Below are 20,896 nucleotides of genomic sequence, written 5' to 3'. Positions count from 1 at the left end.
TGAAAAAGGGAGTATTAGAGCTGATCACAGCTCTTCTGTCAGAACGTATCACTACGAATCAAAACTTAGCCTTCTGCCTCCTCTTGTGAGGGTTTTAGATGTGTCATTACTGGGTCAACAAATTTAGCTGTATGTATTATGTGCTTGTGAATGCATGGTATTTGCTTTCTGCCAACTAATAGTTAAGTATGAGTATATTCCTTTTTAGTTTAATCTGTATTAAGGCGGTACCTTCTTAATATACAAAATAATATGTAGTAAGAGTAATAGCTTTGGAGTTTCACCTTTGCCTAAGTGGGAAATCTATCATTATTTTTCAAGAATTTTTTGAAAACATGATTGTGTATGTTAACACATAAACCCACTTTACTCTCAGTAAATGAGAAAAAGCTAGCTCTCTGACTTGATTGCTTTCTTTCCCAAGTTGACTTAACAGGCCCCTTACAAGTTTTCACATATTTCAGACTACATATAGGGAAACCACAGTCAGGTTGCAAAAACAGCATTATTTACAGTGCTGGTTCCTGCCTTGCTTGAATTTGGTGATTCAGTTATGTAAACCATACAAAAGAATATACTTCGGTATAAATAAAGTTTTGAGTTGAGATCTTTGCTGATGAAAAGATCAGAAACTGAAACACTGATGGCAGAATGTAAATTCGTGTTAAAATGTCAGAGTTTCTCTGTTGCTAATGCTAGAAACCATTTCTAAAACACTTGTTTATAGTGCCATTTAAAATAGACTGGAGGTAGCTCAACTGCAGATGCAATAGAAAAAGTATCTGGATTTCATCCTGCTAAGTACATAAAAGTATCTAACTAAGCACCTACAAAATAAGCGGTGACATAAATAATTTGTATCTTCTTTTAATAACCATATAATGCTGTTAATGTTGTGTTACCATTAATCACTAATGTTATTGGTGGTAGTCGGATTCTGTGATTCTGCATTTTATTTTCTCATAGTTGTACTAAAAGCTTTATTTATTTGTGAATTATCCACAAGGTCTTTAAATATTAGAACAAACATATATCAGAAGACTAGAATTAATCATCAGTTGAGGATGTGTGCTTACAAAATGGAAACTATTCAAAGACAGAGGAAAAGTCCAATCAAATCCGCAGATATTGATCACATTTATTTTTAAAAAATGGAAGAAATTTTCCCACAGGGAAGTATGGGAATGGAGCCAAACATTTAAAACTGCGTCCCTTGCAAGGATCTGAAGTCAGGGTTTATACATTTTAGAATCAGAAGAAAAAGTAATTTAGGAGGAATTAGTAAATGGTTCTGAAAAATACAGCTCCTGCCCTGGGTTTCTAGATGCGCCTGCACAGAGCTGCTATGAAAAGCTACTGGAATACCCTGCAGGGACATTGGATTTGGAATCAGCAGACTGAGAATCCGTATCTTTAGCTTCCACTTAGGTAAGGAGGTTTCCTGGAACATAATTTCTACATCTCTATTTCCTTTTAAATTAAAATTGAGATTAGAGAAATCATATTAAGAAAGAAAATAAAACAGAAGAAAAGATAAGTTGTCAGGGCTGCAGCCAGACGCAGTGGAGGAAGAACCGGCAGTCACACTAATGTTCCAGCTGCTCCGTTACATTTCTTCTCTTTCTTCTCAGGGTCTGTGGATCCCTCACTGGGGAAAGGAGAAATGTCAACTCAGCATTCTTTTCTGAAGAGTCTAAAATCTGGACCAAATATAATGTTCAATCCTAGTATCTCTTTAAAAATTCATGAATATATTGAAATTTTGGCCATCAATTGGAGAATTCATTTAACTTTCCTCTCTGTTTAATACCAACCTATATTTCCAAATACAGCTATATTATGTCCTTAAACTCCTCAGGTACTTAACTCTTTACTTATTGTTTTAGCACTCACCCGGGTATTGCAAATAGATTTCTATGTTATTTGAAATCGTATTGTATATATGTCTCCAAACTAACTTATTTCATTTATTGACTATCATTTTCATCATTATTCATAGCTGCTGCAGCAGTAGTGGTAAAAATAACTACTACTGTTTAGGTGATAACTTTGTGTCAGGTAATTTATGTACATTGTTTTAAATCTCTGTAATGATCTTTCATAGCTAGTAAGTGCCAGGTGAATCTTGCAAATGTAAGGTTAACCCAGATCTCATTTCTTTCCGCTATGCAATACTGGCACCATCATCAAAGTCATATTATTTAGAACATCCTTGACATTCAAATTGGATTTTGATGTGAAAGCTCCAAAATTAAAAAAAAAATAGTTTTAAGGGTTCATATCCTTTGACCTAGTAATTCTACATTCAGAAATCCATTCTAACAACAACGGGAAAAAAAAAAAAAAACACAAGAGGTGAAGATAAACATTAGTCTGCAAAGACAGTTAAAGCACCTTTATAAGAGTAAAGAACAAGGGCCAGCGCCGCGGCTCACTAAGCTAATCCTCCACCTTGAGGCGCCGGCACACTGGGTTCTAGTCCCGGTTGGGGCGCCAGATTCTGTCCTGGTCGCTCTTTCAGTCCAGCTCTCTGCTGTGGCCCGGGGGGTGCAGTGGAGGATGGCCCAAGTGCTTGGGCCCTGCACCCCATGGGAGACCAGGAGAAGTACCTGGCTCCTGCCATCGATCAGCATGGTGCGCCGGTCGCAGCGCTCCGGAACCAACGGCAAAAGGAAGACCTTTCTCTCTGTCTCTCTCTCTCACTGTCCACTCTGCCTGTCAAAAAAAAAAAAAAAAAAAGTAAAGAACAAAATGTATAGTAATGTAGGTGATGATTATCTATGATTCTTACATGCTATGTACATAAAAATATGTGATATTAACCTAAATGCTTTCAAATGATTTTAATTACATAATATACATTTAGATAAATAAAAAAGTAATGTACTCATGTACCAAAATCAATTCATGTTAAAATTGTAAAGCAGATGATATAAAATACATATAAAAATAGGCAAAAGAGAAAGAGATATATCAAAATATTTGTAATGGCTTTCTACTAATGATAGAGATGTGGATTTATTTTACTTTCCATGTTTTCTGACATTCCTCTACATTTTAAAGTGCTTATTTTTATGTTTTCCACAATCAGCATGCATTACTTTGACAACAAACAAATCAAAAAATATTAAATAGACTCAAAAAATAAAAAAAAAATCTTTAAACTCTTAGAGTCTATATCTACAAATCTAAGCATTCAGGTAGACATCCTTTCTATCAAAAGCATCATTACAGTGCTGTTGAAGTTACTCAAAATATGTTTTGGATTCTCTTTGCAGTTTGTAGCCTAGTCTGTAAATGTTTATAAAAGTAACCAGTTTTGGTTGTGTGAAGTTTTTGTTTTGTTTTGCTTTTTGTCAGTTCTGGAAAGAATTGATGCTGAATGGCCTTCCACAGAGCCATTGCTAAAGCAACCTTCTCACAGGTATTTTCATAACCAGCATTGAATTGCTGATTTTGGTGTCTCTTACTGGAGGGTGTTTCTCACTGTGCTTGGAGGAAGACTATGGATGCTGGCAGCAGGGTCACCTTCTGTAAGGACTTTTGAGGGTGTTTCTGTTTCCTTTAGAGCCAATCATTTTTTTTTCTTTGCCAGGCAGAGTTAGACAGTGAGAGAGAGACAGAGAGAAAGGTCTTCCTTCCGTTGGTTCACTCCCCTAATGGCCGCCACAGCCGGCGCTGCGCTGATCCGAAGCCAGGAGCCCGGTGCTTCCTCCTGGTCTTCCATGCGGGTGCAGGGCCCAAGCACTTGGGCCATCCTCCACTGCCCTCCCCGGCCACAGCAGAGAGCTGGACTGGAAGAGGAGCAACCGGGACTAGTAACCGGCGTCCCAACTGGGACTAGAACCCGGGGTGCCGGTGGTGCAGGCGGAGGATTAGCCAAGTGAGCCATGGCACCGACCAAGCCAATCATTTTCAAAGCATAGCTTCTTGTCTCCTCCTTTCCCTCCTGCCAGCCCTTTTTCATATTTTCCCATGCAGATATCCCTGTAACACAGAAGTATAATGTAGCGTGTCTTATAAAGCACACGAAGAAGGCTTACTGCCCGGAACACCCTCAATGCATGCCCATTTATTATTAGTCTTCTTATTAATATTTCATAACCATTATTAAATGATGATATTGAGCATCTGGTAATAAGGTTTTTGTCTTTCCCCAGTGGCAGTGTGAGTCTGTGTATAATGATTTGGATCTTCTCAGCTGTCTCCTCTTCTAGCCGATGGCCTGGGCTTAAGGCAGGACTAGCACCTAAGGAAGAGACGATGGATCAAGCTATAGGTTCATTATCCTTGAGAGAGCCAATGGATCACAGATAACACAGATTAAATGATTCTTGTCAACATGGGGTTAAAAAACATAGTAATAGAGCCGGCGTTGTGGCATAATGGGTAAAGCCACCCCCTACAAAACTGGCATCCCATATAGGTACCAGTTGGAGACCTGGATGCTCTGCTTTTGATCCTGCTCTCTGCTATTGCCTGGGAAAGCAGTGGAAGATGACCCAAAGTGCTTGGGCCCCTGTACCCACGTGAGAGATCTGGAAGAAGCTCCTGGCTCCTGGCTTTGGCCTGGCCCAGCCCTGGTCAGTGTGGCCATCTGGGGAGTGAGCCAATGGATGGAAGAGCTCTATTTGTGTTTTTCCTTTTCTCCTGTAATTCCGACTTTCAAATAAATAAATCTTAAAAAAAAAAAAAAACGAAGGGGCTGGCGCTGCAACTCAATAGGCTAATTCTCCACCTGTGACACTGGCACCCCGGGTTCTAGTCCTGGTCGGGGCGCTGGATTCTGTCCGGGTTGCTCCTCTTCCAGTCCAGCTCTCTGCTGTGGCCACGGAGTGCAGTGGAGGATGGCCCAAGTACTTGGGCCCTGCACCCGCATGGGAGACCAGGAGAAGCACCTAGCTCCTGGCTTCGGATCAGCACGATGCGCTGGCCACAGCGTGCCAGCTGCAGCGGCCATTGGAGGGTGAACCAATGGTAAAGGAAGACCTTTCTCTCTGTCTCTCTCTCTCACTGTCCACTCTGCCTGTCCAAAAAAAAAAAAAAAAAAAAAAAAAAAGGAAGCAGAATCATAGTAATGTAGGGTCCAACCCTAAAATGAGTATGATGTTTTCAGAGTGTAATTGTCTCACCTATGTGAGCATGAGAGAAGAGGTAATTTACTAAATAATAACCTGGCTGCTCTGGAGTTTCTTAAAGAACAGTACCATTTACAGTTGTTGATTTTAACATATGCATCTGATGAAAAGTAAAGTTCATTAATGGACACAATAAGCACTCAAATGTTTTTCAATTAATGAGTCTATAATTTTGTTGCACATAGACATATAGTTTCAAACACATTCAGAGGTCTTATCTGCTCATAGCACAGCAAATATAAGGACTCAGACACTAAGTGTTCTGAGAAGGTATCTTAAAATGTCATAAATCTATATTCTGAAGCTATTTTACCCCAAAATGAAATTAAGCAGTGGAAGGCTATTTCAAATTCAGCAATTATTCATGCTATTTCAAAAATACATTTTTAGAGCATTTGATCATATTTGCTTTTATTTTTCAAATATTTTTAACAACCTTAGTTACATAATTCCTCAGCCAAGTACAGATTAGAATCAACAAATTAGGGCACAGTGACAATCTGACAGATTCAAGGCACATTGACAGAAGCAAAAATGGGAAGGGAAGGCTCACACTCATGGAGAAGAAGCAAACAAGAGCTTAACCAAACTCATTCTAAGGTGATTTAAAAAAGGGTGATAGCTCTATATTATTTTCTAGGCTTGCTGTATTGCAGGTAAGAAGGAAATAACTTATGTTTATTATAATTGAGCTGAGTCATTATTCAAAAGTCAAATTGTACTCAGAAATATTGTTCCTTTTGTTCTTTTCATCACTCATCTGGCATTTGTGGAGACCGACTTACAACCCAGGTCATGTGCAAGGCAATGAGGGTATTAAAAGAAAAATATACAGCTTTGGATTTGAAAAATTCCACCATTGGTAGATAGAAACAAAGACATGAAAAAATGTTTGTAATAGTATGAAAGACAAAATATGAAAGACTCCTAATAGATACAAAGTGCTACCAGGGCAACGCTAGAGTTAAAAAGTGCATACACTATTTTGAAGAATATATGTCCACCCAAACAAATTTGATTAAAAGTCATTTGCATAAGAGGCTGCATTCCCAGGTATGACAGATATATTAGACATCACCACTGTACATTACACTAGTGACAGATGGCAAATAAGGCTTTTGGAGTAAGTCTCATTGGTTTACACCAAACAATGTGTATTCAAACAAAGGAATTCAGTAAGAACAGGCCAATCTAGAAGCAACATGTAAGTTACCCGTATGATCACACATTCCTAGTATGATCTGGAGCAGATTGTGCATTTTAAAACAACAGGAAGCAATCCTGTATGTATGGTATGCTCTCACCATCCTTAATACCACCACACATGGTACCACGTGTGTCCTATTATTAAGCCTTCCATTTTATAGACCTCCCCATAACTCTCCATTCCACCTCTAAGAAATTCCCTAGAATTATTTTTGTCATAGTTGTTCAATCCACTTTTAGACCTTAATCACAGGATGCTTTGTTATTTTGGTTATTTAAATATTTTATTTGTTTCTCTTCTTAATTAGAAATTTAAAATAGTTCGAGACAAAAACTGTTCCTTCCGGGAACACCATGTCACCAAGCAAGTAGCTAAACTACAGAGTAGTTGTTCAACAAACACAGTCATTAAATTTAATGTGAAGACTAAATATCAATGAGGTATCAACATGGTAAGTGAAATTTCATAATTATTAAAGCCTAATATTATTTTAATATTAAACTATTAATAATTAATAATTAACTAATGCTAAAATTAATAATTGAATTAATATTAAAGCCTAATATTAAAGCCTAATAAAAGCCAATTGATAGGATTTCATTCAGTGCCTTAAAATACTATAGTACATGGCTTGTCTTCACAGCAGCAGATTGTAAACTCACCCTGTCTACATTACAAGCCAATTCAACAAGGATCGACTTATCACAGTTGATTAGTACTCAGAAGATTAATAAATAGTTCTTAATACCAAGCTGATGCAAATGCCAGGAGCTTTTCATCTCCTGTCATTGTGAAAATGAACTGTATGTATGGTTAACGGATGTCTGAAAATAAGTCTAATTGTTTGAGATAGTTAGTTGCAAGGGGAAAATGTGTGCTCCTAGTGAAACAATCGTCCTGTACATCACCAAACCATTCACAACCTGACTGGGGATCCGGACTGTGACTAATATTTGTGCCTAATGTTATAGGTGGTTACCATGGAGAGATTTAGTGACAGCATCATTGTCATTTCCTTGGAAAAAAATTTAATCCACAGATGGATCCCAACACCCACCTGCACTGGTGTCCAAATCTAATGAGTATTTTTGCTAAATAAGGCCTGACTCAGCCAAAAAAAGACAGACTCTGACTACAGAAATCTGCACCACACATCGCTCCAAAAACCAAATTTACCCAAGCACTGGATGCCTTTGGCACACAAAAATTTTCCCAATAGGGATATAGTGAAAAGTCATCTATTTATTAAAATGTGCATTAAAAATATTTTAAAAATGAAACAGTGGAGTGATTCGATGCAATAGTGCATTTATGAAGTTTGTCACAAAATTTAAAATATACGTAAATTAATTAAGGTAAATATCCTATTCAGATTGGGAAGCTTATTAAAAACATTAACTTTTCTCCAACTTTCTCTTTGAAGAAATAAGCCTTGCTGCACATGTTCAATCCATGGGAATGGGATGGGCAGTGAATGTGAGATTGAAGGTTGAGAAAAAAGACTGGGATGTATTTACTATGTGCTCCCTGGTATATAAATTTATACAACCAACTATAATTTCCTAACTTTGTGCTAATTTCTTTAAATACTTTCTGACATAGAGAGCCATCTTGGCCTGCAGTGTATGCACTTTATAGGATGCTGAAGGAAAACAATTTCAATTCCAGAAAAAGTGTCTTCCTTTCTCTGGGACTGCTTTTCAAATGGAGCTAATTACCTGGAAAGGGGTTAGGGGAGCGCTCCTTCCTCCGGGCACAACGGTTGGAAGATCCTTAGCCATCTGCAGATGCACCAATCAAATCGCAATGAAGAACGGAAAATACAAAAAAACGATTCCTTTCCCGCTTGCATCTAGGCTTAACAGCTTTAAGGCATTCCCTGGACCTGCAGCTTGTGTCTGAGAAGGAATCCAAGAGGGAGCACATTTCAGAAGGAGCGCGTTGTTGACTCCTTTGCCGCCCTGGAGCTAAGAGTTAATTTGTCTGACTCCAGCTTCTTTCGGCTTTGGGCGACAGCCTGGATTCTTACACATCCATCTCTCTTACAGAGTTCATTAAAGCTGTTTAGAAATAAACGTGACTCCCTTGTGGAGCCATCATTCTCACATACAAGGCTGCAAAACGCACCTCCGCTAGCAACGGGGCTGGGCGTGCTGGAAATCCCGACAAATGGGCTGGAATAGCGACCCACTGGGCTCTCAGAGCAGCCACAGCGCGTGCACGACCTGCTCCAGGAGCCTCTGGATTTCAGCATCTTGCTCACGGCTAGGAGAAGAGGCAAGCTTGCTAACGCACGGGTAAGTTCATCTTTGCAAAACCTCAGCACATTTCACCAGCACCTCCTAGGGGCCACGTGAGGATACGAGCCTAGGAGGTGGGTACCCGCGCAGAACGGCTGCTCGCCTTGTCACTCTCGCGTCTCCCACACGCAAACACCCGCCGGGCTGTGCCGCCCGGAGTACAAGCTGCTTTGTCCAAGTAGCTGGATCACTCAAGGAGAACTTTATCAGCTGCCCGAAGGCCTTATTAGATCGCTTGAGGAAACAGACATTAAAAAAAAAAAAATTACCGGGAATGCAAATTGCGTGGAAAAAAAAAAAAAAAACTCCCAACATATCCCGTCCTTACGGAGCAAAGCTTCGTTGTGACCCCAAAGCACGCGCCTTGATTTACACACGTGCAAGGATTAATTCATAAAGTTCCAGGGTCCACGCCCGGCTAACTCAGCTCAGCAGCGTGGGTTTTTGTCTAGTTTTGCTTCTGTTTTTGGCGGGGCTGGGGGCGACACGCTCCTGCCTGGCTGCTGGGGGCGAGGGCAGAGCGCGGAGTCTGTAGGAGTTTTGCTGCTGCAGGGAGTTCAGGGCTCTCGGAGCGCTCCGATTTCAGATCCACAGAGCGTGCCCGGGCGGCGGTGGCGAGGGAGACGGCGGCGGGCGGACAGGGCGAGAGGGGACGAGCCGCTCGCCCGCGGGAGAGCCCCGTAAGTCACCCACCTCCGCCCCGCCATCGCCTAGAGGCCTCGCGGCTGCCACCCCGGATCGCCCACGCCCCGTGAGGATCCCGGGAACGCTGCGTTCCCCGTGGAGGGAGCGGCTCCTGGGCGAGCCGCAGGTGGGGTTTCGCCGGGCTGGGGCCGGGGCCGGGGCTGGGGCTGCGGAGCGGTGTCAGGATGGAGGGGGCGGGAGAGGAGGGGGAGAGGCGCGCCCGGGCTGAAGCGCGACCCTCGCTCGGGCCCTGGCATCTCGCAGGCCCCTTGCGCGGAGCCTGCCCCGCACCAGTCGCCACCGAGGAGGGCAGAAACGGCGACGCGTGAGGCTCCGGGAAGGGCAGGCAGCTTCGCCGCCCGCCAGGCAGCAATTAGGCGGCCGCGGAAGTCCCGGCCGCGGCGCTTCCCACCTGCTGCTGTCCCAGCTGCGCCGCAACTTCCTCCTCCCCAGCCCCGGCCCGACTCCGCGACCCGGCTCCGAGGGTGGAGGAGGAGGAGGAGGAGGAGGAGGAGGAGGAAGCCGCGGCAGGTTCGCTCCGCGGGCAGCTCGGCCAGCCGCGGGTGTAGCATCCTCCCCTCCCCGGAGCGGCTCCGCGCTGCGATTGGTCGGCAGCAGCCGGGGGGCGGAACCACGAGGGCCGACAGCGCATGGACCGCCTCAAAAGAGCCCAGGATATTGCAGAGCGCACTGGAGCCCTGGCCAGCGCGCAGCCTTCCCGGCGCCGGCAAGCTGGGTCTTGGGAATTCTGGTTTGTTTTGGCTCCCTCGCTTTTACCAACCACTGGATCTTCCATGCTTCTGTGCCCCCCACTTCCACTCCATGTCCCCATGCTCCGGCGCCAGCAACAGGTAAGGGCTGCTGTGGGTTTTCTCGCCTCCCTCTCGCTCGCTGCCTGTGTGTGCCGGGGAGTGGATTCGGACCACTGTCCCCTGCCTTGCGCTGCCCGGCTGCTGCAGAGGTGCCCAGCTGTCATGCGGCTGTGGCGCTCACCCACGCTCCGGAGTCCCAGATCATGCCTTTATAGTTTGTGTGCGCACCAGAACATCCCCAGAGCTAAAAATACTGAGACATGCTTGGAACAGTTGAGCAATAGAAACAGATTTCTCTGCAGCATCTGTTTGTGCTCATAACTTCCAATGCACCAGCTGTAGCGAGATACTGGGTTTAGAGGCAAAGGCGAGACAATCTACGTTGGATTCTCTAAGAAAAAAAATACTTAAAAAGGTGGTTGGGTGGGTCGGTGCCTCTTGAGCTCTGACCTCAAATCTTGGCAAACCTTGGGGCTCAGCACTGTTCTAGATCCTTGTCGTCTTTTCTTCTTTTTCTTTCTTTTTTTGGTCATTGCTTCGTGTATAGCTTTGAGTTCCAGAATTAAGCGTCTCAAAGTTGCTTTGCTTTGCTGGGAGAAAAGAACCTAGCCGGAGTCCCAGTTGGATTTGAGCCTCAATAGAGCAAAACTTTGACATCATATGTCACTCTCCCTTAAGCAATGTGCTGTTCTTAAAAATATTACTAGTGTGGTTTTAGGGAAGTAAAATGACCAAAACGAGTTGATTCTGCAAAAAGATTGCATCATAACATGAACTTATCATGACAATGGAGAACATAGAGAAAGATAACAAATGGGGAATTTGATGCCTGGTTCTGGGTAAGCAGATAGGAGGATGGAACCAGGAAAAAGATGTGAATTCTAGAGATTTCCTTAAACTCCGAATTTACCTGTCGGGAAATAAGGCAGTATTTGAAAACCTGTTTGGGGCAAGAAAAGCATGCACATTACCTTTTACCAGTTCCCCTCTTCGCTAACCATGGTTGTATGCTGGCTGAACATTGTCTTTACACTTGCTGGCTGCTTCGTGCTCACTTCCAGGTGTTATTTATATTTGCCATTATCTAGAAATTTCCTGATGCTCAAAGGAGTCAGAAATGCTACCCCGAGGATGGTGGGAGGGGTGAGAGTTAGGGTCAAGGTCATTTTACTTTGCTCTCCACCCCTCCTCCTCCTGTTTTGATGACACTTTCTTCTTCCTGTTTTTAAATGCTATTGCTATCCATAAGCGATATCTGCTCTACATTCTTATGAATTTGGCTTCTTCTATTTTAAAGAACAGTCTTTCTTCGCCCTTCAGACTCTCCAGTTACAGAATCTCTGGTTTGCTATAGAATCTTTGTAAGACTTTTGAGTAGCCTGAAAGATTGACCACATTCTCACCTGAACAGATTGTTTCAAGGTTTTTTTTTTTAAGAGCATATTTTATTTATGAAACACAAATATTTTTCAGCATATATAAATGCTGAGCTACATGCACTGTTGAATATAAGTGTTAGAAATAGTACTCCCAGAGATAAGTGGGTATCCCCTTCCCCTCCGTACCCTTCCTTCCCCCTCCCTTCTGTTTACTGAGCTTCTAAGAGGTTGCTTTGCTAGCAGTGGTGCTCACATAGCAACATGTGCCCAGAGCACACTCAGGCTGGTCTATATGGCGTCAGCTGGGGAATAGCTGCTCGAAGCACTCATTAGCAGACCTCCTTCTCATCCCAGTACATTTTCTTTTCTGTCTTTATTTCCTATCCTTACACTGAAAGTTTCTTATTCACTGCACAACATGGCCATACTCTTGGACCCATTTATTCTCATTTATTCTTTATGATGATGTTTCTCTATTCTTTATGTGCAATATTGGAAATATTTCCTGGATAAGGAAAAACAATTTAGATTCCTTCATTTGCACCATATGAACTCCTTGACCTTGTATTTATCTGCAGCTCTCTTCTTTAACATCTACCCATCTACCTAAGATTAAAGCGCTGAACTATTTTTTCCATTGCTTATGCTTAATTTTGGCTCAGCCTATAAATAGTCTTAACATGAACAGCACCACATGTAGCCTCTCAGTTTCCCAGAAATACTTTCTACATCATTGGTTGTGGCCTGGGTGAAATGATTATTTGTGTCCATTAAGTTTATATCCCAGCCTTTACATATTTTGACTGATCAGGGAATTCACACATTGTTCATCAAAGCAAGTATTGATTCTCCAGAGTGGTAGTCATTGGGAAGTCAATCACGTAGTGTTCTCATTTATTCTTAATGGACTATTTCTCCAAACATTATTTTGAGTATCTGTTTGAAATAAAGTTTCATGAAAGCACTATTTTTTTTATGTAAGCCTTTCCCAGATGCTCATAAATTAGTGATTTTCAATGAGAGGAGCTGGCAAGGACATTTTCAGGTTGCCTGATAGCACTTGGGCATTTGGGCAGGTTAACAGTGAAGGCAGTCTTTATGGAGAAGTAAAACCGTAACCCTATCAAATCTTGGCAGGTTCTAGACTTCTGCTATGTAATCAGTTCCACAGAAATCTGAATATGCGTAATGTGTGTGCACACATATGCACACATAAATCTGTTTTGGGGCATATCTATTTGAAGTGACAAAAGTTTCCGTTTTGCCAAAAAAAAATCTCTTATTTTTCTCTTTCCAGGAAGAAATGGTAAAATTTCTAAATGATGCTCCACATGTGGAACAAATTCTGTCATTAGCAATGGAAATAAGACAATAATAGTCGCTCAATACAGCCTCTTTTCAAGGCTCTAAATGTGGAACGCTATTCATAGGAAACTGGTATTGTGTGATTTGTGGAATTCAAACAAATGTCCTGGGGTCAAGATTTTTGGAAAGTCATAATTCAGCCTTTAGATTTCATATGGTTGTTATGTTTTAATCTGGAAAGAGTGCAGAAATAAGACAGAGGAAATTTGAGACAGTCTACTCACAGCCCCTCATGGTAACTCAAATGGAAGGATTGTTTTGAATCATGAAAAGGGAATTTCTTGTTGTCAACTTATAATGTAAGGTTTTGAAGTCAGTCACAGCTGAAACATACAGACTGTTTAAATGAGGCTCTCTTCCCTACTTTTTTTTGTTTCTGGAAAGTTCACCTGCCTTTGGTGTTATGTTGCTGTCTCTGTCTTTGCATGGAAATGCTTGGCAATTTCATGTGACCCACATAAACTGAAATCACAGTCTAAAGTTTTTTTTTTTCCATGTCCAAAATCTAGAACCCCGAGGAATATGGTTCTTTTTTCCTTTTGTCCACGTGCAAGCTTCACAGGAAGGCAGACAAAACATTGAAGCAGGTGGAAGGTTAGGAAGGCACAGTAACTTCTTTTTATAAAGTAATTCAAAGGCACTTTCAAATTGGGCATCATTTAGGTGTCAAAAGCTGCCAAAATGTAACACACATTGCAATTTTCACAGATGACTAATCCCAGGAAAAATGTGTTGGGGCACATTCTTGCATAATAACTTGGATAAAGAGGGAGAAGTCAAAAGACTGTAACGAGGCATTTTCAAAGATAATGCACCTTGCCTCTTTTTTTCCAGGGATGCACAAAAGTAAGACAAATGGTTTACTTTATTTCCTTACATCTGGTTTGCTAGAATTGATCTTGTTAACAGCTTAATCATAATGTGGCCTTAGGAGAGGAAGAAAAACTGGAGCCTTCATTATCATAGCCACAACAAATTTCTGATTCTTTTGATGGGTTATTCAGTGTCTCCCTTAAATAAAGAAGATGGATGTGGTTATTTGAAAAGTTGAGAATCACCTTTATTTTGAGTTCTCGGGTATGTTAGTTTTGTACATTTGGTAAAGAAAACACCTTAAGCTTTCTCAAAAGCTTTTGATAGTCAAGGGAAAAAGAATAGCTTCGTTGGCATTAAGATGGAAAATTAAAAAAGATAGTTGTTTTTTTTTTTTACTAAGGGAGAATGAGGTGATATGTGGAAACTGAAAATTACCATTTGTTCATATTAAGTAAAGGTGAGTGCCTTCTCCATAGGAACCTATAGCAAACAACAGCACTCGAAGTGAAAGTAAGCTGATTGGCATTTATGATCTGCTTTGATTACAGAGTTTTCTCTGTTTGGGAGAACACAGCTTGGACCCACATGAAATGCGTTCCTGTCTTATCTCAATCCACTGAAGACCTGGTCCTTGGGCACAAAGGTGCTTACTTCCTAGCCTGTCATTACACATGGCAGTCCCATCCCAGGAGAATTTCAGGACTCTGATTGCTAGGCAGCAGAATCACTCTCTGTCCCCAGAGCAAACCTGCATCTTCAAGTCAGAATCACTCGCCCTAACAGAGATGTTATCAGGCATTTCTGCATAGTGGCTGCTTCAAATGTGGGAAGTGATGGAACAAGCCCAAACAGTAACCAGAAATTGGGATCCATTTCAGATGATTATAAGGGCTGTCTGCAAAGTTTTATCATTTAAATAAAATAGTTTCTGCCTTCAGATTTCAAACTTGTCATCAAGGGCTCTAATGTTATCCCAGAATGCACGTCTAACTCAATATCATTGCTGCATTATGGTGAGATGTTCTCAACCCAGGTCCTTTTTCTAAAAGCTTTGTGACAAACACAGGAATTAGAAAGTCTTTCCTCTTCTGCTTAATTGCCCTGGACAGTCGCAAGTAGGATAGGCACAAGAAGAGAATGTGAGAGGAAAAGTAGACCTGAAAAATAGACTATTATAGACAAGTAACCAAATAAAAGAGAGAGAAAAGAGACTTAAAATTTTTGTTGAATCTCTGTCACATACAACCTTTCCATGTTAGGTAACTTTCTACTTTTAAATAAAATTAAAAAAAAAAAAAACACGTGATTTTAGGCTAGCAAGAAACCAAAAGCCCATAATTCAAAGGAAACTGTTGTGTTTATCAATATCTAATTTGATGGTTTCCTTAAGATCGGTTGCCTTGGAGAGTATACTGTTCAAGAATGATTTGTTTTGTAATTAACAGTTTCTTTCTTCTTGCAGGACTTATTCTCTGGATAGCATCTGAATTATTGAGATCACGCTGCATGTCAGTAGACAGACCTTGGTAGAACTTCACGGCCCCTGGAGACACTCATCTCTCCTCATTTTGTGTGTGTGTGTCCTCACTGAGCATTCAAAACTGTTTCTCCAAAGGTTTTTACAAAAACTCAGACTGTTTTCCAAAGCAGAAGCACTGGCGTCCACAGCAGAAGCGATGGGCAGCGTGCGAACCAACCGCTACAGCATTGTCTCTTCAGAGGAGGACGGGATGAAGTTGGCCACCATGGCAGTTGCAAATGGCTTTGGGAATGGGAAGAGTAAAGTTCACACTCGACAGCAATGCAGGAGCCGCTTCGTGAAGAAAGATGGCCACTGCAACGTCCAGTTCATCAACGTGGGTGAGAAGGGACAACGATACCTTGCAGACATCTTTACCACGTGTGTGGACATTCGCTGGCGATGGATGCTGGTTATCTTCTGCCTGGCGTTTGTTCTCTCCTGGCTATTTTTTGGCTGTGTGTTTTGGTTGATAGCTCTGCTCCATGGGGATCTGGATGCTTCTAGAGAGAGCAAAGCCTGTGTGTCTGAGGTCAACAGCTTCACAGCCGCCTTCCTTTTCTCCATCGAGACCCAGACAACCATAGGCTATGGCTTCCGGTGTGTCACAGACGAATGCCCAGTTGCTGTTTTCATGGTGGTGTTCCAGTCAATCGTGGGCTGCATAATCGATGCCTTTATCATTGGCGCAGTCATGGCAAAGATGGCAAAGCCGAAGAAGAGAAACGAGACCCTGGTCTTCAGTCACAATGCTGTGATCGCCATGAGAGATGGCAAGCTGTGTCTCATGTGGCGAGTGGGCAACCTTCGGAAAAGCCACTTGGTGGAAGCCCATGTTCGAGCACAGCTCCTCAAATCCAGAATTACTTCTGAAGGGGAGTATATCCCCCTGGATCAAATAGACATCAATGTTGGGTTTGACAGCGGGATTGACCGTATATTCCTGGTGTCCCCCATCACAATAGTGCACGAAATAGATGAAGACAGCCCTTTATATGACTTGAGTAAACAGGACATGGACAATGCAGACTTTGAAATTGTTGTAATACTGGAAGGCATGGTGGAAGCCACTGCCATGACAACACAGTGCCGCAGCTCCTATCTGGCGAATGAAATTCTCTGGGGCCACCGCTATGAGCCTGTACTCTTTGAAGAGAAGCACTATTACAAAGTGGACTATTCGAGGTTCCACAAAACCTATGAAGTACCCAACACTCCCCTGTGTAGTGCCAGAGACTTAGCAGAGAAGAAATATATCCTGTCAAACGCTAATTCATTTTGCTATGAAAATGAAGTCGCCCTCACAAGCAAAGAGGAAGATGACAGTGAAAATGGGGTTCCAGAAAGCACAAGTACAGACACTCCCCCTGACATTGACCTTCACAACCAGGCCAGCGTACCTCTGGAGCCCAGGCCATTACGGCGAGAGTCAGAGATATGACTGACCGACTCCTTCTCTGGAATATTTACTTTACTACACAGTCTGTTGGTCAGAGGCCCGAAACAGTTACACAGACGACGGTACTGGTCGAGAGGTGGGTCAAGTCTAGCGGCCACACAAGACTGAGGCTAGCACAGCAGTTTCAAGGGAAGACTGTAAGCTCGATGATTGACATAAAGCACTAAACATGCCTCCGCATGACCTGATGGCACATATATGTTGTAGAATAAGTTATGGGTTTTTATGTATTGTTTTGTGTTTTTACAAAACTTGAACTTGCAGGCAAGCCTTGGTTGGGTATTTGACTTATCCAGAATGCTTCTCTTTAGGGAACAAGAATGTTTTTAATGGCATAACAAAGGCAAGACTCTGCCTTAATTTTTGAAAAGCTGCTAACTACATGAACACAAATTGTATTTTTGTTGCAGTGTAGTTTTTCTTTTATGTAATTTAAAAGTCAGTGTTGAACTTTGTTGAAAGCTCATGATGCGCTTCAAAGTGGCAAGTATTTGGCTATTAACTGCCAAAAGAGAGCCTGATTTTCTGAGGCCAGTAATTTGTTTGCTAGAATTGATTTTTTTCTCTCTCTCTTTGGTTACATAAGGGCATTATGTAACACTAGCCAAATGGTAGCCTCTGGGTTTTTTTTTTTTCTTCTCTCTTTCTCCATAATGTTAATGGGTTATCTCAAAATTTAAGTTAGACTACCTAAAATAAATACCAAAGATAATGCATGTCTTTGCACAGTGGAATTCATGCTAAAAAGGAAGCAAAGCCCCCATGGGCTGTCTTGAAATTGAGGCAATAACCTTGAACCTCAGCAAGTCCTGGAACCACTTGTTCATTTTGCATCTTATTCAGAGAATAGAGATTTGAATGACTGTAGTGTTTTTTAAAATTTTGTCCTTTCATGAAACTTTTTTTTTAGTAGAAGGGGAAGAAGAAAGGGAAAGTAAAATTCATACACACACACACGCACACACATACACTAGTGTCAGCATCATTTCTTTCCTGCCAGATAGGCTTGACCAGGCTCATGCATAAAGTGATAGATGGTGATGTGCTCTTAGATTTTTCTGGGCTTTTCTATTTTGCACATTCCATGACTTATTCCAGAAGACAAGATCTTGGTAGAACTTTGTTAGCATCCTCAAAACTGAGCCATTCATCATGAAAGATAAATGCCTTTGTGGTTGAATTCATTGCTTGGAGTCAGGACATTTCTAGCTTGACTTCCCTTTAGAAAAGATTCGAATCATGTTCTGCAGGTTTGTTCTGATCAGCCTGTCTGCTGCAGCGAGTCCTGCAGTATCACCGAGGGCTGCAAATGCCCATGCGGGGAAGTAAGAAGGTGTGGGCAACCCCCTTTGATGCTGCACCTCAGCTCAGGTATTCAAGAAGGGGAAAAAAGGTGCTTGTTTTACGGCAGAGGACAAGAATGAGAATGTCTCAGTATTATAGAATCAGAGAGTCAAGAAACAGAACACAACCACAAGTAAAGGAGATCAGAGTCTTAACAGGGTTATTTCCCCCTTTGCGTCTGCATTTTTAGGATTAAATGCGAGCTGACCATTGTCTCTCCTGGAGCCTTAGAGCAGGTTACTAAGGACACCTTGCTTTCCAGAAGCCTCTCTACATGGCTGCCCGCCTTGCTAGAAACATATTCTTCTCTGCTCTAGCTCAATAATGGAACTCTTTTTTTTTTTTTTCTTTCTGGTTTAACGTTCCCTATTGTGAATTCTGGGGTTACCGACTTTTCTTTTTTAATTGGAGTCTCAAAATCAACTCCCTCATGGTATTATATCCCATGTATGCCATTAAAAAACAGCTTGTTCTAAAATCATGTATTTGTAAATTGGTGTCTGTGATGGTCTCTGGTTCTTGAACAGCCACATCCTAATGCAGTGCCTGCAAAACTATGATAGTTTTTGCTGTTTTCAGCCTTCAAAGTTGATGAGTTTGAAAACCATGGAGTTATTTTCAGTGTACCCAGGAAAGAGATGTTAAGCAAGTGGTGTTATTTTAAATCCAGATTCAGAGGCAGGTTTGGGAAGTTGTTTAAGGAGTTGGAGGAACTGTAGCTTGAGTGAAGAAGAGAGTTTATAGAAGAGGCAAAATTTGGCCGTTGACAGTGAAAAGCTATTGAAGGCATCAGCTGCTGCTATTAAGATGTTTTGCAAAGGAAAAAATAATCAAACCAAAGAGTATTCAGTGATATGTAAATTAAATGAAGATGCAGTGGAGAAAGGGGGTGACCATAAGAGAGGCTCCCCCAAAACATACAGTGCTGCCACTTAAAAAAGACTTGAGCTCTGTGAAAGGGGGTGGGTATGGGGGCAAGAAAGAGGGAGGGAAATCTTTCAACTTATTTCTGAAAAGAGAAAAAAATTAAAATTTCTGGTGCACAGGTTTGTTTTTTTTTTTCAAGAAAATTTTGCAGAAGCTATGTTTTTAAAGTGTACATTTTATAAAGTTTATCAGATATTTTCATATTTAAAGCCAAATGTAAATAGAAGTCTGTAAAGGAAAAAATTGCCATAGAAAGTATGATTTCAGTGCAGCAATTTCTGAGAGCTAGCACCTATATGCTACCGGTTAGCATGGTTTTAGCAAATATTTACCAGCCTTATAAGGTTCGTATTGCTATGTTCTTCTGTTATTTATTTCAGCATGGACTGTTCATTTGAAAGCTTTTTCTAGTTATTGGCATTTTAATAGTTATAAGCTTTAAATGGCAATTTTTCTTTTCTGTTTTTCCTTTTATTTTTTTTTTTTTCATCAAGAGCCAAGACACAGGTAATGCACAACATTTATTGCTGCGTTTTACCTTCAAAACATTTGTCCTTATTGACTGGGTCTCCTTTACTGGTGCACACATGTCACTAGAATGCAGATGGAAGGGACTCACGGTGAATATCTGGGGTCGATCTCCAGATGCAAGTTGCTTCTGTATTGTAAGCAAACCCCTAATAACTTACCTAGGATGTAATCCCTTTTAAAGAATGTTTGCCCATATCTGGATGGGCACTATATTTTTGGGGGAAGGCATAGATTCCTGGTTATCCTATTTTTAAATAAAAGGTAGACAAAGTGAATTCTATTTTGATTATTGAGAAAGGAATAGTTTTCTATCCCTCTAAGAGTATACTTGAATCAGACATTTTAAGGATGTCACTATAGCACTGTAGTTGTTTCCAAATTCCTAAGAAAGGTTTTTTACGTTGTTTTTGTTCTATTAATGCATTATTTCTTCCCTACCCTACTATTCTTCCCTATCCACTTCCATCCCAAATCCTGATGTTTATGTGATGAGCTGTCCCCCAAATCATGTTCGCCTTGCAAGTAGTAAGTGTCACTTCATATTTCATAGTAAACCACTCAGTAAACACAAAAAGCTTGTCCTGAGAAGTTGGGTGAGTTCTTTTTCACTCTGTGTCCAACAATGTTAAGGTGGGAAAAAAAAAGTGTTGCATAGTCACCTCTCACCTCAACCTTTGGCAAACTAGAATTTCTTTTCTAGTAATGTTAGGTTTCTGCTCCAGGTTCTAGAGAGTGGAGCAATCCTGGTCTTTGACAATCATGATAGTTATTATTTTCCCATTGACCATCTTTTTGTATCTAAAGTCTTCCTATTGTACTGCACAAACCATGGACTGTACATATTTTTATATGTTATGTCTTATTTTATTATTTCTAAATAAAAAATTGAAAACAGACAATCAACTGGTGCAAGAATCTTTGGGCTTCCCGAATGACCACTGTGGAGATTCAGAAGTATAAAGCAAATGTTCCCACATAATAGGACACAAACCTTGATAATCCGGATGAATGGAGCCATAAGCCATAGATATTGCCTGGACAGACAGGTGCAGTGTGGTAGCAGAGTAGTTTAATCCAAATTAGAGGAAACCAAGCTCGTATTTTGTTTTGGGACAGAATGGCTAACAAGAGAAAGGATAGAAAAGACCAAAAAGCAAACAAACAAAACTAACAAAAAATACTATAAGCTTTAGATTTGATTCTCTTTGTTTTGGTAATAATAGTCTCTGCTGAGCTTCAACTAAAAGTGGGATTTTGCTTGGAATATTATTTTGTCATTGTCACAAGAAAAATTAGAGTATTATTAGGTTCATATTATATAACAGGACTCTTTAAGGGGCCAGGCAATAAATGATTTTGGCTTGATGGACCTGGATGGCTTTGTCTCAACTAAGCAATGCCATGCTGTAGTTGGA

The 20,896-nt window shown here is 41.3% G+C and overlaps 2 protein-coding genes across 29 annotated transcripts; one reads left to right on the top strand and one right to left on the bottom strand.

The window, feature by feature from the left end:
• Nucleotides 1-1,118: 1,118 nt before the first annotated feature.
• LOC108178570 (uncharacterized) lies at nucleotides 1,119-14,176 on the bottom strand. Of its 27 annotated transcripts, none has more exons than XR_011383386.1 (5): nucleotides 10,111-10,326; nucleotides 8,749-8,879; nucleotides 8,064-8,126; nucleotides 2,395-2,715; nucleotides 1,119-1,648 (listed from the first exon to the last, which is right to left on the bottom strand). XR_011383386.1 is itself a non-coding variant. In XM_070060383.1 (5 exons), exons 1-5 carry the CDS (start codon nucleotides 10,303-10,305, stop codon nucleotides 1,587-1,589), a joined length of 597 nt encoding a protein of 198 aa, XP_069916484.1. In that variant the 5' UTR covers nucleotides 10,306-14,176; the 3' UTR covers nucleotides 1,119-1,586. The 27 variants fall into 27 exon arrangements, 5 of the variants coding, with proteins under 5 accessions (XP_069916484.1, XP_069916487.1, XP_069916485.1 ...); XR_011383387.1 differs by having other exon boundaries at nucleotides 2,610-2,715; nucleotides 8,064-8,243; nucleotides 8,473-8,879; nucleotides 10,111-10,324; XR_011383384.1 differs by having other exon boundaries at nucleotides 8,709-8,879; nucleotides 10,111-10,324.
• Nucleotides 9,972-20,380, top strand: KCNJ2 (potassium inwardly rectifying channel subfamily J member 2). 2 transcript variants are annotated; one of them, NM_001082198.1, is given in 3 exon segments: nucleotides 10,131-10,180; nucleotides 14,250-14,344; nucleotides 15,164-17,359. In NM_001082198.1, a coding segment is annotated over 1 exon segment (1,284 nt). In that variant the 5' UTR covers nucleotides 10,131-10,180; nucleotides 14,250-14,344; nucleotides 15,164-15,377; the 3' UTR covers nucleotides 16,662-17,359.
• Nucleotides 20,381-20,896: the final 516 nt, after the last annotated feature.

This window comes from Oryctolagus cuniculus, chromosome 17 (genome assembly GCF_964237555.1).
Source record: "Oryctolagus cuniculus chromosome 17, mOryCun1.1, whole genome shotgun sequence".
NCBI lineage: Eukaryota > Metazoa > Chordata > Mammalia > Lagomorpha > Leporidae > Oryctolagus > Oryctolagus cuniculus.
The sequence above is the reverse complement of the archived record's forward strand: the minus strand, read 5'-3'. Positions and strand labels throughout refer to the sequence as shown.